Source organism: Oncorhynchus tshawytscha, unplaced genomic scaffold (assembly GCF_018296145.1).
Source record: "Oncorhynchus tshawytscha isolate Ot180627B unplaced genomic scaffold, Otsh_v2.0 Un_contig_1093_pilon_pilon, whole genome shotgun sequence".
Lineage (NCBI taxonomy): Eukaryota > Metazoa > Chordata > Actinopteri > Salmoniformes > Salmonidae > Oncorhynchus > Oncorhynchus tshawytscha.
This window is the reverse complement of record NW_024609169.1, coordinates 48,174-65,000: the sequence shown is the minus strand read 5'-3', so window position 1 is coordinate 65,000 and position 16,827 is coordinate 48,174. Positions and strand designations below refer to the sequence as shown.

General features: G+C 46.9%; 1 protein-coding gene across 1 annotated transcript in view; it reads left to right on the top strand.

The window, feature by feature from the left end:
• LOC112240761 (rho GTPase-activating protein 44-like) overlaps nucleotides 1-9,988 on the top strand; it is a 36,549-nt gene extending 26,561 nt beyond the window's left edge. The window contains exons 12-14 of the mRNA XM_042314393.1: nucleotides 2,000-2,145; nucleotides 4,315-4,743; nucleotides 7,682-9,988. Coding sequence (XP_042170327.1) covers nucleotides 2,000-2,145; nucleotides 4,315-4,743; nucleotides 7,682-7,866 — 760 coding nt within the window. The 3' untranslated portion in view covers nucleotides 7,867-9,988. The remainder of the gene's footprint in view (nucleotides 1-1,999; nucleotides 2,146-4,314; nucleotides 4,744-7,681) is intronic.
• The last annotated feature ends 6,839 nt before the right edge of the window (nucleotides 9,989-16,827 follow it).

The following is a 16,827-nucleotide window of genomic DNA, read 5'->3' as shown; positions in this document are numbered from 1 at the left end:
TATATAGTCTAGTGAGTGTATATAGTCTAGTGAGTGTATATATAGTCTAGTGAGTGTATATATAGTCTAGTGAGTGTATATATAGTCTAGTGAGTGTATATATAGTATAGTGAGTGTGTATATAGGCTAGTGAGTGTATATATAGTCTAGTGAGTGTGTATATAGGCTAGTGAGTGTGTGTCAGGTCAGTGCAAGATAGAGTCAGTGCAGATAGTTTGGGTAACCATTAATTGACTATTTAGCAGTGTCCAGTGTCCCATGTCCTGTGTCCTGTGTCAAATGTCCAGTGTTCCAGTGAGTCAATACCACTAGACGTAGTAGGGCAGCAGGAGTCATTGTACCAATTATGTCAGTCTCAAATGGCACCCTATTCCTTACATAGTGCACTACTTCTGACAAGGGGCCATAGAGATCTGGTCAAAAGTAGTGCACTATGTAGTGAATAGGGTGCCACTTGGGGCTCAGACTGCTTGGTGAAGTTCCCTTCCGCTCTCCGTTATTCCTCATTCACACAAACCCCTATACTGTTCACCCTGGTAGACTCTAGTGTCCCCTATACTGTTCACCCTGGTAGACTCTAGTGTCCCCTGTATAGGTGTTGAAGGCCTGATGTGATTGGAGCTATTATTATTATTATTATTATTATTATTATTATTATTATTATTATTATCAGTCAGATACTACAGCAACACAACAGACCCAGATACTATGTAGTAGGTTGGAGCAACACAACAGACCCAGAGACTATGTAGTAGGTTGGAGCAACACAACAGACCCAGATACTATGTAGTAGGTTGTGGCAACACAACAGACCCAGATACTATGTAGTAGGTTGTGGCAACACAACAGACCCAGATACTATGTAGTAGGTTGGAGCAACACAACAGACCCAGAGACTATGTAGTAGGTTGGAGCAACACAACAGACCCAGAGACAACAACACAACAGACCCAGAGACTATGTAGTAGGTTGGAGCAACACAACAGACCCAGAGACTATGTAGTAGGTTGGAGCAACAAAACAGACCCAGAGACTATGTAGTAGGTTGGAGCAACAAACAGACCCAGATACTATGTAGTAGGTTGGAGCAACACAACAGACCCAGAGACTATGTAGTAGGTTGGAGCAACACAACAGACCCAGATACTATGTAGTAGGTAGGTTGTAGTAGCAACAAAACAGACCCAGATACTATGTAGTAGGTTGGAGCAACACAACAGACCCAGATACTATGTAGTAGGTTGGGCAACACAACAGACCCAGATACTATGTAGTAGGTTGGAGCAACACAACAGACCCAGATACTAGTAGGTTGGAGGTTGGGCAACACAACAGACCCAGATACTATGTAGTAGGTTGGAGCAACACAACAGACCCAGATACTATGTAGTAGGTTGGAGCAACAAAACAGACCCAGATACTATGTAGTAGGTTGGAGCAACACAACAGACCCAGATACTATGTAGTAGGTTGGAGCAACACAACAGACCCAGATACTATGTAGTAGGTTGGAGCAACAAAACAGACCCAGAGACTATGTAGTAGGTTGGAGCAACACAACAGACCCAGATACTATGTAGTAGGTTGGAGCAACACAACAGACCCAGATACTATGTAGTAGGTTGGAGCAACACAACAGACCCAGAGACTATGTAGTAGGTTGGAGCAACACAACAGACCCAGAGACTATGTAGTAGGTTGGAGCAACACAACAGACCCAGCTACTATGTAGTAGGTTGGAGCAACACAACAGACCCAGCTACTATGTAGTAGGTTGGAGACCACTGACATTGATTAAGGTTATATGATTATGATGATGATGACAATTAAGAAGGGCTCCCTTGTAAAAGAGACCTTATTCTCAGTGGACCCTGTTAAAATAATGGTCAAATAAATGAAGAAGAAGGACGTTTTCTGTAGCGATGATGTTGCGATGTAGTTTGACATGTATCTATAAGTGGACAGTGACAACAGCCTGACATCCTCTCTCCTTCACCAGTACACTGAGGAGTAAGGAGAGCTCTCCAGTGATTGGTCACAAGGGGGTGCAGGTGGCAGGTCCGACGGTGCCCCCTGGTGTTGGCCAGCAGAGCTGCAGCCAGTCGCCCCACTCCACAGAACACAGCCCACACACCATGCGCAAAGGTCAGCAGTTCAACGTCATAGTCGGATCCATATCTTTTGGATTCTTGTTGTTTTACCTAGACAGCAAATGTATGACTTTGAGCGGGTTCTAGAAGGATTCATAGTAAACCTGTTGCTGGATGAAGTCCTGAACACGTTCCATGTAGATTCTCCATTCAACATGAGCCAGAGAACAGACATTTCATGTATTATACATGTCTAATCTAATTGGTTGGTTATCAAAATGTTTATATTAATTTGTTTTACTGTGTAAAACTGGGGTTGGAACCAAAATTATTTTTCCAATCGTTTTTTGTTCTGAACTGAATCATTTGGGGCGGCAGGGTAGCCTAGTGGTTAGAGGGGCGGCAGGGTAGCCTAGTGGTTAGAGGGGCGGCAGGGTAGCCTAGTGGTTAGAGGGGCGGCAGGGTAGCCTAGTGGTTACAGGGGCGGCAGGGTAGCCTAGTGGTTACAGGGTTAGTGGTTAGGGGCGGCAGGGTAGCCTAGTGGTTAGGGTAGGGGCGGCAGGGTAGCCTAGTGGTTACAGGGGCGGCAGGGTAGCCTAGTGGTTAGGGGCGGCAGGGGTTACAGGGGCGGCAGGGTAGCCTAGTGGTTACAGGGGCGGCAGGGTAGCCTAGTGGTTACAGGGGCGGCAGGGTAGCCTAGTGGTTACAGGGGCGGCAGGGTAGCCTAGTGGTTAGGGGCCTAGTGGTTACAGGGGGTTACAGGGGCGGCAGGGTAGCCTAGTGGTTACAGGGGCGGCAGGGTAGCCTAGTGGTTACAGGGGCGGCAGGGTAGCCTAGTGGTTGCAGGATCGGCAGGGTAGCCTAGTGGTTGCAGGGGCGGCAGGGTAGCCTAGTGGTTACAGGGGCGGCAGGGTAGCCTAGTGGTTAGAGTGTTGGACTAGTAACCAGAAAGTTGCAAGTTCAAACCCCCGAGCTGACAAGGTACAAATCTGTCATTCTGCCCCTGAACAGGCAGTTAACCCACTGTTCCTAGGCCAGTTAACCCACTGTTCCTAGACCAGTTAACCCACTGTTCCTAGGCCAGTTAACCCACTGTTCCTAGGCCGTCATTGAAGATAAGAATTTGTTCTTAACTGACTTGACTTGCTAAATAAAGGTAAAATACAGAGTTGTTGTTCCATTGTTCTGACCAGCAAAATAAAGTTCTGAACTGGTTCGAACCAGACAAAAGTACCAGTTTATGTCGTTCCTGTCTGTCCCTTTATACATTTAGCTCGACATTAAATTACTTCACCAATCAGTGCGGATAGAGAAGCTTGCTGCGGAGCGAGTAAGCAATTTAATCTGAATAGGAAAATCGTTAAGAGCAAATTGTATTTTGTCGTAACAGCATGGTTTAATCATAATGAAAGACAAACACACACACACTGTGCCAGTCACAGCGTAGGGCACAAGATGCAACTGAAATGTTGAGGGTGAGGAGAGAGTGAGAGATGATGGAGGAAGCTTGCTTTGAAGCGCTGGCCATCTTATTATGACATGCATTATCTGAATTTAGGCTCAAATAAATGATGCCTACAGAGGAGAGCCTTCTATGGAGGAACGTAAGCAAGCTAGCTAACAAGCTTGTGTGTGCAGAGCAGCACTAGATTTAAGATCACGTCTTACCTTTTTATGGTTAATAAATCCAATGTGAAACACGGTAACAATAGTATCCTTAACCAACGTTGAAAAGTCAATCCATTCTTCTCCAATTAAAAATGTCTCCCTAATTTCTGAATCATGCTTGTAGCATTGTCAGTAGGCTACAGTACCTGCTTCAGAGGGGAGGGGCAGGTATCCTACATACAGCCACACCCACTGGAAAAGATTTCCAGCTGGCAGGCAGACGCTGGAATACGTTTCTGAGTGACAAAGTGAGGGCTTTGCATAGGCGCTTTGTTGCGATTTTTGTGGGACTGGAAAAAAAATGCCCGGAACGGAAAATAACGTTATTAAACGGTTCCCATGTTTTTAAAAATAATGGTTCTGTTCCGGAACAGTATAGATCACTTTTGTTTTTGGTTTGGGTTCTGTTCCTCAAATAATTTCTTTATTTTCCGGTTTTTGGTTCTTTTCCCTGAACCGGTTCCAACCCCTAGTATAAAGGTAGGCTTAGTTTTAGATGTGTTAATTTACTTTAGATATTCATGTTCATCTTAACTCTCTTCTTTTCTGTCTCCAGGCTCTAAGAAGCCGGCCCCTATCCCTCCAAAGGTTCCAGCTGGGTATGGCCAGTCGGGTGGTTCTGGTGGGATTTCGGACCAGTCCACAGGTCAGCCGTCACCGGTCAGCCTGTCCCCCACCCCTCCGAGCACCCCCTCGCCCTATGGACTGGCCGGTCCCCCACAGGCCCCTGGAGGACTAGGGGCCTCCTCCCCCGGTCAGACCCCTCTCTGTGGCTCCCTAGGGTCCCTGGGGTCCCTGTCCTCCCCCCCTTCTCTGACCGGCACGCTGGGCAAGTCTCGGCCCACCCCTAAGCCCCGGCAGAGGCCCAGCCTGCCCCCTCCTCAGCCGCCCACCGTTCCCCAGCCGGGGGCCACCCCTGTTGGCCCTGGGCCCCTGGAGCAGGGCATCCTGGACGGACTGTCCCCCGGGGAGAGCATGTCCACAGGTAAACAGCATGATGATCACGTAACCACGGCAACGACACCACCACTACCACCGCAGGTGGGGTCAGGGACGATGCAGCCGCGCCCGGCTCTCAGACTGGCTGTGGCGCTGTCCAATGGAGACGGTGGACAGGTGTAGCTAGTAGGACTAGGGAAATCAGCATCCTATCACTACAGACTCACCCGTTCTATAAAATAATGTGTTATTGAATAACGGTGGCCTTTATTTAGACAGACAGAGCGCAGTCGTCCCGAGAAGAACAATATGTTGTAAATATTAAGATTTTGTTGTACATTGTAGAGAGAAAACTACACTATGTATCCATTGCTTGTGTTATGTGCTGATGTTTCTAAGTATTGTGAGGAAACATCAGGGAAGCATAGCGATGTCCTGCTTGTATGGAAGTTTCCATTAGATTCATCATGTGCTTCCTCTCTGTTTATCCCTCATACAGTACGCCAGAGCTAGGTAGGTCCCAGGCTTACACGCATAGAAATAGAATGACTAGAACAGAACAATCCCCCTCATACCATGGCAATTTGACAGTGTATTCACCGTCATTTGGTGGCATCGTGCGTTGTTATGAACGCCTCAGCCATTGTGGTGCCTGAAAGTCCAGTGATGCCCAGTCATTCTGAACGGAGGCTAATGACTGTTTAGTCTAAATTACACTATAGATGACACTATAGTGGCCTGTAAATACGACGATATTGCTAAAGTCAGCAAATAATTTGTAGGAAACGAGTTTGCCATCATTAGGATGTCGTCAAATTCACTTTAGAGAGATTAGCTATCAAAGTTAGTCAGAAATGTCTAGTAATGCTAACGTTAGCTAGCAAAAACCCAGGACTGTCCCTCAATCTCAGCCAGCTAGGTAAAGTTATATTGCATCTAAGGTAAATCTGGCTTCATCACAGTGATAAGAAAAGGTTTTCTTACTAATAGCTTGTCTCCTTTTGAAATATCATTGGGTTTCCAAGGCCAGTATAATGCACTTTAGGCTAGATCTTCATCAGTGCCCATTGACAATGCATTGACCTTCAGTAGGGCACCAGGGCTCAAGAGAATCTTCATAACGATGTTGTGACGCAACGTGCATCCATGAATATAGCCAACATTGTTCCACTCATCATGGAATGTTGACTGGAAAGGGGAATGTCTACTCTAGTCATTCTAATTCTATGCTTACTCTCTCAGGACAAACATGGCTCATTCTAGGCTGGTCCCAGACCTGTTTGTGCTCTTACCAACCCCATTGCACATTGGCAAGCAATTCCACAAGGAGTTGGCAAGAGAGCAGAAACAGACTGGCAACCAGGCTTATTGAAGAAGTGGTCACTCAGATAGGCCTACTTCTTGTCTGATGTCATAATTATGATCTGAGGTGTTCCATAGAAATCTAATTCTAATATTCTATGAGGTTCTCTGTTCTACCTGTCAGTATCAATACCAGTCATTCTCTCTGTGTCCCTGTGTTCTATTCATGATTCTCTTGTTCCCCTGCTCTGCTCTACCTGCTACTATGTTGTGTACCAGCCGTGTGAGGCCAGGGGAGTCAGTGTGGTGTGGGCTAAGTGTGAGGGGGCCGTTTAGGGTAAGCCAGATTTGACCTCGCCCGCCAGTAACGTTACCGTACTACGCTCCATCTCTCACCGCTACACCCGCCTCGCCCCGCCTGGCCTGGTGCTGTGGCTGCCTCTGGGTTCTCCTGCAGCCTGCTTCATGCATACATCTTGTACCTGTTAGCTAAACAGCTAGCTATCAGCCAGCCATGCTAACGATAGCTAGCTGCCCCATTCTGTTTGTGTCACAGTATCAGCCATGCTAACACTAGCTATCTGCCCAATTCTGTTGGTGTTACAGTATCAGCCATGCTAACAGTAACTAGCTGCCCCATCAGTGGGTTTACAATATCAGCCATGCTAACACTAGCTATCTGCCCAATTCTGTTGGTGTTACAGTATCAGACATGCTAACGCTAGCTATCTGCCCAATTCTGTTGGTGTTACAGTATCAGCCATGCTAACAGTAGCTAGCTGCCCAATTCTGTTGGTGTTACAGTATCAGCCATGCTAACAGTAGCTAGCTGCCCAATTCTGTTGGTGTTACAGTATCAGCCATGCTAACACTAGCTAGCTGCCCCAACAGTGGGTTTACAATATCAGCCATGCTAACACTAGCTATCTGCCCAATTCTGTTGGTGTTACAGTATCAGCCATGCTAACACTAGCTAGCTGCCCCATTCTGTTGGTGTTACTTTAGTCGGCATGCTGTTGTTCAGACTGTACGTACTGTATGCATGGCTTATGGACTTCCTAGAGCGCATCACGTACACTGCAGCGCTCACCATTGCAGACGCCGTCACTTCCCCCAAAGGTCCATCTTTAACGCTTCGGCCCTTTTTACCATCCCCATGGCAACAAACATCGCCCCTGCTACAGGACAGGCGTGTGGGCTCCACAGGTAACCCCCAGGTGACCTCCATCCCAGACCCATGGCTTCAGGACAGACCCATCTGTTTCACTGCCCTCCCTCTGACAGCGTCGCCTCCTGCTCAGTTTGTTTCACTGCTTTCCCTCCAGAGGTCATGTTATGCCTACTAGCCCAGTAACACAGTATGACTACCTCCCTGTTATAGACCTAGCTTCTCCAAAGGTCTCTGGTGTTATACCTACTAGCCCAGTAACACAGTATGACTACCTCCCTGTGTAGAATGTGTCAGAGACCAACATAGCATACTGCTGCTTTCTTCAAACAACAACAGAATGCAGTTTTTTCTGACTCAAAAAACTAAATTTCCTTTCTGCTTTATTCCTTTTTTTACACACCATCATCACCTCCTCCTCCTCCTCTTCATGCTTCTCTTCACCACCACCACACCATAATAATCACATCCCACCTCTGTCGCCATGCCAACCCGCTAACCATGCCATCATTAGATTACTTCAATTATGAAATCCCCTCCATCAATGTGAACCTGGACAGCCTCATCGATGAGTTCAGCGGTGCTGCCCCCTGCAGGCGCTACGGAGCGGTGACACACTCTCCTCCCCCGCGGAGAGACGATAACCCCGACCACGACCCCTACGCTGAGGACGACGAACCCCAGGACACCACCTTATGACATCGTTACCCTGAGACAGCCCTATGATGTGACATCATCAGAGCTTGCCCGAGGCTGGCACCGTGGCGCTCCTACATCCAGCTAGCTGTACATACTGTTAGACTGTAATGCTCGTTCGCTCGCTCACACCGCACTGCCACGACGCTCCCAGACAAAACAAACAAACAAAGCTTCTTCTTATACACCACAATGCTCACCTGACCTTTGACCTGAAACTCCAGGTCTGAACCATGACCTCTGACCTGGAACTCCAGGACTGAACCTTGACCTCTGACCTGGAACTCCAGGACTGAATCCCCCCCCCGCCCCCTCCCTCACATTATGCTATACCTGCAGGCTGCAAGCAAAACTCATCTCTTAGAAATACTACGCAAATAGTAATGTAAACTCAATGTGAACAAACAATAACACACCACATGCCACATAGAGGAGGACCAGTTGCCTTTGGAAGGAAGAAGACATGTGGATTATATGGAGGAGTATTAAATGCCATGTTCAGTATTATATTTTTGCTTTGTGGATACTACAGTTTATTTTCCTCTCTTTGAAACAGTGATCAGTATTTTTTGTGACTTTTTAAGTAATTTTTTTTGCCTTATATGAAAAGCCTGCACTTAAATTGCAATACTTGCATCGCATACTCACAAATAGTTTGGCCTGACCCTAAAGGAAAGAAACTCTTAACCTGATTGGTTGGGTAGATGTGTGGGTAAAGTGGGTCTGATTGGTTGGGTAGATGTGTGGGTAAAGTGGGTCTGATTGGTTGGGTAGATGTGTGGGTAAAGTGGGTCTGATTGGTTGGGTAGATGTGTGGGTAAAGTGGGTCTGATTGGTTGGGTAGATGTGTGGGTAAAGTGGGTCTGATTGGTTGGGTAGATGTGTGGGTAAAGTGGGTCTGATTGGTTGGGTAGATGTGTGGGTAAAGTGGGTCTGATTGGTTGGGTAGATGTGTGGGTAAAGTGGGTCTGATTGGTTGGGTAGATGTGTGGGTAAAGTGGGTCTGATTGGTTGGGTAGATGTGTGGGTAAAGTGGGTCTGATTGGTTGGGTAGATGTGTGGTTAGTGGGTCTTCAGGGTCATGGTGTGTAGTGTACTGTATTCCTAACAGGGTTATATGATAAGAGAGTTATTAGTCCTAGTTTTCTGCACACTATAGAGATGACGATGAACAGAGTCTATTGAATAATGCAGTATGAAATGCATATCTAACCCTATTCTGCGGACGGTTTGGGTCCATTCCATTTCAATTCAGTCAATTTAGGAAGTAAACTGTTTACTTTCTGAATGAATGAATTGAAATGGAATGGATCCCAACCCTGATGTCTGTGTCACCCCTGTCCCCAGTCCCTATTCTTCCCACGTCTCCCCCATGTACACATATCTGCATTGATACACAGTTAGGAGACATCTGTAGGATTGCTTTGTAAGTAGCAATAATTTATTTGTACAGGGTTAAAGATGAATTCATGCACATATTTTCACCAGCACAGTATTAGAATGTCTATGGAATTAGAACATAGTGCATTGTTGCTGTTCTCAGAAGGGGTTTTCAACTATCAAACTGTATCGTTAGACAATAATGATGCACATGAAATGTGTTTTCGAGTTGGGTCCAGAATACTAACTAGCCATTTGATTTATGTTCCCAAAATGAAGGCCCCTTATTGCTTAAAACCTTTCTGGATCCAATAGCAGAGCTGTGCTCACAGAGACTGAGGAGTGACATCATACCTTTCAGACTGAGTGACATCACACCTTTCAGACTGAGTGACATCACACCTTTCAGACTGGGGAGTGACATCACACCTTTCAGACTGGGGAGTGACATCACACCTTTCAGACTGAGGAGTGACATCACACCTTTCAGACTGAGGAGTGACATCACACCTTTCAGACTGAGGAGTGACATCACACCTTTCAGACTGGGGAGTGACATCACACCTTTCAGACTGGGGAGTGACATCACACCTTTCAGACTGGGGAGTGACATCACACCTTTCAGACTGGGGAGTGACATCACACCTTTCAGACTGAGGAGAGACATCATAGCAAATCAAATCAAATCAAATGTATTTATATAGCCCTTCGTACATCAGCTGATATCTCAAAGTGCTGTACAGAAACCCAGCCTAAAACCCCAAACAGCAAGCAATGCAGGTGTAGAAGCACGGTGGCTAGGAAAAACTCCCTAGAAAGGCCAAAACCTAGGAAGAAACCTAGAGAGGAACCAGGCTATGTGGGATGGCCAGTCCTCTTCTGGCTGTGCCGGGTGGAGATTATAACAGAACATGGCCAAGATGTTCAAATGTTCATAAATGACCAGCATGGTCGAATAATAATAAGGCAGAACAGTTGAAACTGGAGCAGCAGCACGGCCAGGTGGACTCATACCTTTCAGACTGAGTGACATCACACCTTTCAGACTGAGGAGAGACATCATAACTTTCAGACTGGGGAGTGACATCACACCTTTCAGACTGAGTGACATCACACCTTTCAGACTGAGTGACATCACACCTTTCAGACTGAGGAGTGACATCACACCTTTCAGACTGAGTGACATCACACCTTTCAGACTGAGGAGAGACATCATACCTTTCAGACTGGGGAGTGACATCACACCTTTCAGACTGGGGAGTGACATCACACCTTTCAGACTGAGGACTGACATCACACCTTTCAGACTGGGGAGTGACATCACACCTTTCAGACTGAGTGACATCACACCTTTCAGACTGAGTGACATCACACCTTTCAGACTGGGGAGTGACATCACACCTTTCAGACTGGGGAGTGACATCACACCTTTCAGACGGGGAGTGACATCACACCTTTCAGACTGGGGAGTGACATCACACCTTTCAGACTGGGGAGTGACATCACACCTTTCAGACTGGGGAGTGACATCACACCTTTCAGACTGGGGGGAGACATCATACCTTTCAGACTGAGTGACATCATACCTTTCAGACTGAGTGACATCACACCTTTCAGACTGGGGAGAGACATCATACCTTTCAGACTGGGGAGTGACATCACACCTTTCAGACTGAGGAGTGACATCACACCTTTCAGACTGGGGAGTGACATCACACCTTTCAGACTGGGGAGTGACATCACACCTTTTTCACACTTCTGTGCTGAGCAGAACCAAGCTGTATTGTTCTGGCCTGGTTACACCTCTACTAAAGCTGCTGGATCCATGCTGGAAAGAACCTTTTAAAAGGACAATATCCAAGCCAGCACAATACTGTTTGGTTTTGCAAGATAGTGTGAAAAGGGTATTAGAGCTTGATACAGAAGGGGCAGTCTGAGAGGACCAATTATGTTCCTCCTCAAAACTGCTCATAAAACGACCAATCAGATCCAAAGGCTCCAAAGACTGCTTCAGGTTCTAAAGATGTTTCTCTCTTAACTCCAGGCTCTGTAGTCCAGAATCTGTCGTCCAGACTCTGTCGTCCAGACTCTGTCGTCCAGAGTCTGTAGTCCAGGCTCTGTAGTCTAGGCTTTGTAGTCCAGGCTCTGTAGTTCACTCTGTAGTCTAGGCTTTGTAGTCCAGGCTCTGTAGTTCACTCTGTAGTTCAGACTCTGTAGTCCAGGCTCTGTAGTCCAGACTCTGTAGGCCAGGCTCTGTAGTCCAGACTCTGTAGGCCAGGCTCTGTAGTCCAGACTCTGGCGTCCAGACTCTGTCGTCCAGACTCTGTAGTCCAGACTCTGTAGTCTAGGCTTTGTAGTCCAGGCTCTGTAGTTCACTCTGTAGTCCAGGCTCTGTAGTCCAGGCTCTGTAGTCCAGACTCTGTAGTCCAGACTCTGTCGTCCAGACTCTGGCGTCCAGACTCTGTAGTCCAGACTCTGTCGTCCAGACTCTGTAGTCCAGACTCTGTAGTCTAGGCTTTGTAGTCCAGGCTCTGTAGTTCACTCTGTAGTCCAGGCTCTGTAGTCCAGGCTCTGTAGTCCAGACTCTGTAGTCCAGACTCTGTAGTCCAGACTCTGTAGTCCAGACTCTGTAGGCCAGGCTCTGTAGTCCAGACTCTGTAGTCCAGACTCTGTAGGCCAGACTCTGTAGTTCAGACTCTGTAGGCCAGGCTCTGTAGGCCAGGCTCTGTCGTCCAGACTCTGTAGTCCAGACTCTGTAGTCCAGACTCTGTAGGCCAGACTCTGTAGGCCAGACCCTGTAGTTCAGACTCTGTAGGCCAGGCTCTGTCGTCCAGGCTCTGTCGTCCAGGCTCTGTCGTCCAGGCTCTGTCGTCCAGGCTCTAGTTCAGGCTCTGTCATCCAGACTCTGTAGTCCAGACTCTGTCGTCCAGGCTCTGTAGGCCAGGCTCTGTAGTCCAGGCTCTGTCGTCCAGGCTCTGTCGTCCAGGCTAGGTATTTCAGGCTCTGTGATCTTCGACCCTATAGTGTAAATACAAAAGAACTGTACATAAATATGTGTATAAACCTAAGAGGTAAAGAGTAATGTAAAGGCAAATCTATTATTATACATATATATTAATATATGTGATGATATATTTATTATGTGTAGAGATATGATATGATAAATAATGTGATGTTTATTTTTGTCCCCGGCACACGATTATTACCAGATTCACACACAGCAACAACACAACAGACATGTTTATTTTTGTCCCCGGCACACGATTATTACCACATTCACACACAACAACAACACAACAGACATGTTTATTTTTGTCCCCGGCACACGATTATTACCAGATTCACACACAGCAACAACACAACAGACATGTTTATTTTTGTCCCCGGCACACGATTATTACCAGATTCACACACAGCAACACAACAGACATGCGACTCTGCAGAAACATGAGTGAAGAAAGATATTACTGTTCTGGGAGGGGCCTCTGAGTAAATCACCAAGAAATGCTCGCTCAAAAAAGCCATCTTTATAAAAAAATATACCCTGCATTGGAACGCTGTACTCATATAGAGGAAGAAGTTGCGGTTTACTGATTTTTTTTTTTTTTGGAAGATATGTTGCCAAGGATAGTCCAGATAATATGAGGAATCAATCAGAGATGGTGATGGACAGGTGGGTCGGTCCACCCTTATGGTGCCTTTTGAGAAGTGTCACTTGGTCAAAGGAAACATTTGATTTGACCTCGTTTTCACATCCTGTCATGAAAAACACATTTTCCCGTCTCAAGAGGTTAAATAAAAAAACACTACTATAGTAAGTGCCTATTCCGTGCCAAATAAAGTATCAGGGTTGTGTGTGACAGGGTTGACGATTTCTTCTTAAATCAGCCACGAATCCCCTTGTGACATGGGGGAATGGACGTGTGTTGTGTGCAACAGGGAGGGAGAGGCAATTGAATGTAGACTTAAACTATTAGAAATTGTTCAAACATTTCAAGCTTGTCTCTCTATGGGTAACAGGATGTTCTGCTGGACCGGCTCGGTTTCCCACCACAAAACACCAGAAGACCAGAAACAGTCCAACCGGCTTTTACTCTGTGATTTGACTATTAGATGTTCAAAGTTCCCCCCCCCCCAAAAAATATATATATTTAAAAATGAACCGTTTCAGCATTATTAAAACGAGAGTTCAGTTCCCGTCACAGGCTTGAACTTAAAAACGAGGGACATATGTAAATGAATCACTATATCACATAATAATAATTTTCAGAAATTACTTTGTCAAAGTAACAAATTAAACTAAGGCTTTATGACGATGTTGAAACTTTGAGACATTTTGGGGGGATTAAACTGGTTAAAATGTTTCTAAAAGTGACACAGGGTTGACAGAGGGACATGTCGAAAATTGTGATTTTATTAAATAACCAATGTGGTCTATATTAAAGGACACTTCATTTAATATGAGAGGCTTTTCAATATTGGTGCACAATTTCTCTACTTCATATATCCAAGGGGCCGAAAGGCACTCTTTCCGTGGAACGACCCAGTTGTATTTGACACAGTGCACGCCTAACATTGGAAATTCAACATTCAGCCTGTTATCTTAGATTCCTCTGCGTCTTTTAAACAACCACCAGGACTGCTTGTGGGGAACCGTCACAGACAGCTGCTATGACATCATCACAGCACATACATTTCCTCAATTCAAAGTGCCATTATGTTGTTTACTTTCATACCCTCAGAGTCAAAAACCCACCCTACCCTACAGTATAGACCCCACCCTACCCTACAGTATAGACCCCACCCTACCCTACAGTATAGACCCCACCCTACCCTACAGTAAAGACCCCAACCTGCCCTACAGTATAGACCCCACCCTACCCTACAGTATAGACCCCACCCTACCCTACAGTAAAGACCCCACAATACCCTACAGTATAGACCCCACCCTACCCTACAGTATAGACCCCACCCTACCCTACAGTAAACACCCCACCCTACCCTACAGTATAGACCCCACCTACCCTACAGTAAAGACCCCACCCTACCCTACAGTATAGACCCCACCCTAACCTACAGTATAGACCCCACCCTACCCTACAGTATAGACCCCACCCTACCCTACAGTATAGACCCCACCCTACCCTACAGTAAAGACCCCAACCTGCCCTACAGTATAGACCCCACCCTACCCTACAGTATAGACCCCACCCTACCCTACAGTAAAGACCCCACAATACCCTACAGTATAGACCCCACCCTACCCTACAGTATAGACCCCACCCTACCCTACAGTAAAGACCCCACCCTACCCTACAGTATAGACCCCACCCTACCCTACAGTAAAGACCCCACAATACCCTACAGTATAGACCCCACCCTACCCTACAGTATAGACCCCACCCTACCCTACAGTATAGACCCCACCCTACCCTACAGTAAAGACCCCACCCTACCCTACAGTATAGACCCCACCCTGCCCTACAGTATAGACCCCACCCTACCCTACAGTATAGACCCCAACCTGCCCTACAGTATAGACCCCACCCTACCCTACAGTATAGACCCCACCCTACCCTACAGTATAGACCCCACCCTACCCTACAGTAAAGACCCCAACATGCCCTACAGTATAGACCCCACCCTACCCTACAGTATAGACCCCACCCTACCCTACAGTATAGACCCCAACATGCCCTACAGTATAGACCCCACCCTACCCTACAGTATAGACCCCACCCTACCCTACAGTATAGACCCCACCCTACCCTACAGTATAGACCCCACCCTACCCTACAGTATAGACCCCACCCTACCCTACAGTATAGACCCCACCCTACCCTACAGTAAAGACCCCACCCTACCCTACAGTATAGACCCCACCCTACCCTACAGTATAGACCCCACCCTACTCTACAGTATAGACCCCAACCTGCCCTACAGTATAGACCCCACCCTACCCTACAGACCCCACCCTACCCTACAGTATAGACCCCAACCTGCCCTACAGTATAGACCCCACCCTGCCCTACAGTATAGACCCCACCCTACCCTACAGTATAGACCCCAACCTGCCCTACAGTATAGACCCCACCCTACCCTACAGTATAGACCCCACCCTACCCTACAGTATAGACCCCACCCTACCCTACAGTGCCCTACAGTATAGACCCCACCCTACCCTACAGTATAGACCCCACCCTACCCTACAGTATAGACCCCACCCTACCCTACAGTATAGACCCCACCCTACCCTACAGTATAGACCCCACCCTACCCTACAGTATAGACCCCACCCTACCCTACAGTAAAGACCCCACCCTACTCTACAGTAAAGACCACAACATGCCCTACAGTATAGACCCACCCTACCCTACAGTATAGACCCCACCCTACCCTACAGTATAGACCCCAGCCTACCCTACAGTATAGACCCCACCCTACCCTACAGTATAGACCCCACCCTACACTACAGTATAGACCCCACCTTACTCTACAGTAAAGACCCCAACCTACCCTACAGTATAGACCCCACCCTACCCTACAGTATAGACCCCACCCTACCCTACAGTATAGACCCCACCCTACCCTACAGTAACGACCCCAGCCTACCCTACAGTATAGACCCCACCCTACTCTACAGTATAGACCCCAACCTGCCCTACAGTATAGACCCCACCCTACCCTACAGTATAGACCCCACCCTACACTACAGTATAGACCCCACCTCACTCTACAGTAAAGACCCCAACCTACCCTACAGTATAGACCCTACCCTACCCTACAGTATAGACCCCACCCTACCCTACAGTATAGACCCCACCCTACCCTACAGTAAAGACCCCAACCTACCCTACAGTATAGACCCTACCCTACCCTACAGTATAGACCCCACCCTACCCTACAGTATAGACCCCACCCTACCCTACAGTAACGACCCCACCCTACCCTACAGTATAGACCCCACCTGCCCTACAGTATAGACCCCACCCTACCCTACAGTATAGACTGTGACTGGTACTCGCGGTGCTTTTCAACACCTATGTCAGGTGCTCCAGTGAATGTAATTAGCTCCAACAAGTGTAATGAGTTCAATATTAGGAGTCGAGGAATATAGTCGCCTTCATTAGAAAGGTAACATTCTACTATTTTATACTGCAGTACCTCCATGAACCCCCAGGGGGAGGGGGGTGAACCCCCGGTTGAATACCTCTGCAGTGTTGTATGGTATGCCTCAGTCCGTATGTGTTCTTGTCAATGAACTACGATGTTTATGTAGATCTTGGTGATGAACACTGAGTTGTATTGATAGTGGTGGTGATTATACAGTATGACAAAGTGCCCTCACATGGGTTATTTATGTTTTGAATTAATAAGGTGATAATTGAATTGTGTTCTAAAGAGTTTACTGTCTGTGCGGGCTTCATATATTTTCTGTGAGGATGTGGGGCAGCGGTGTCTTTAAAACTACTATATTACTGTGTTAACTACCAACCCCAAACCTCATGTCAGTTTATCCTGTCTGTTAACTACCAACCTCATGTCAGTCCATCCTGTCTGTTAACTACCAACCCCAAACCTCAT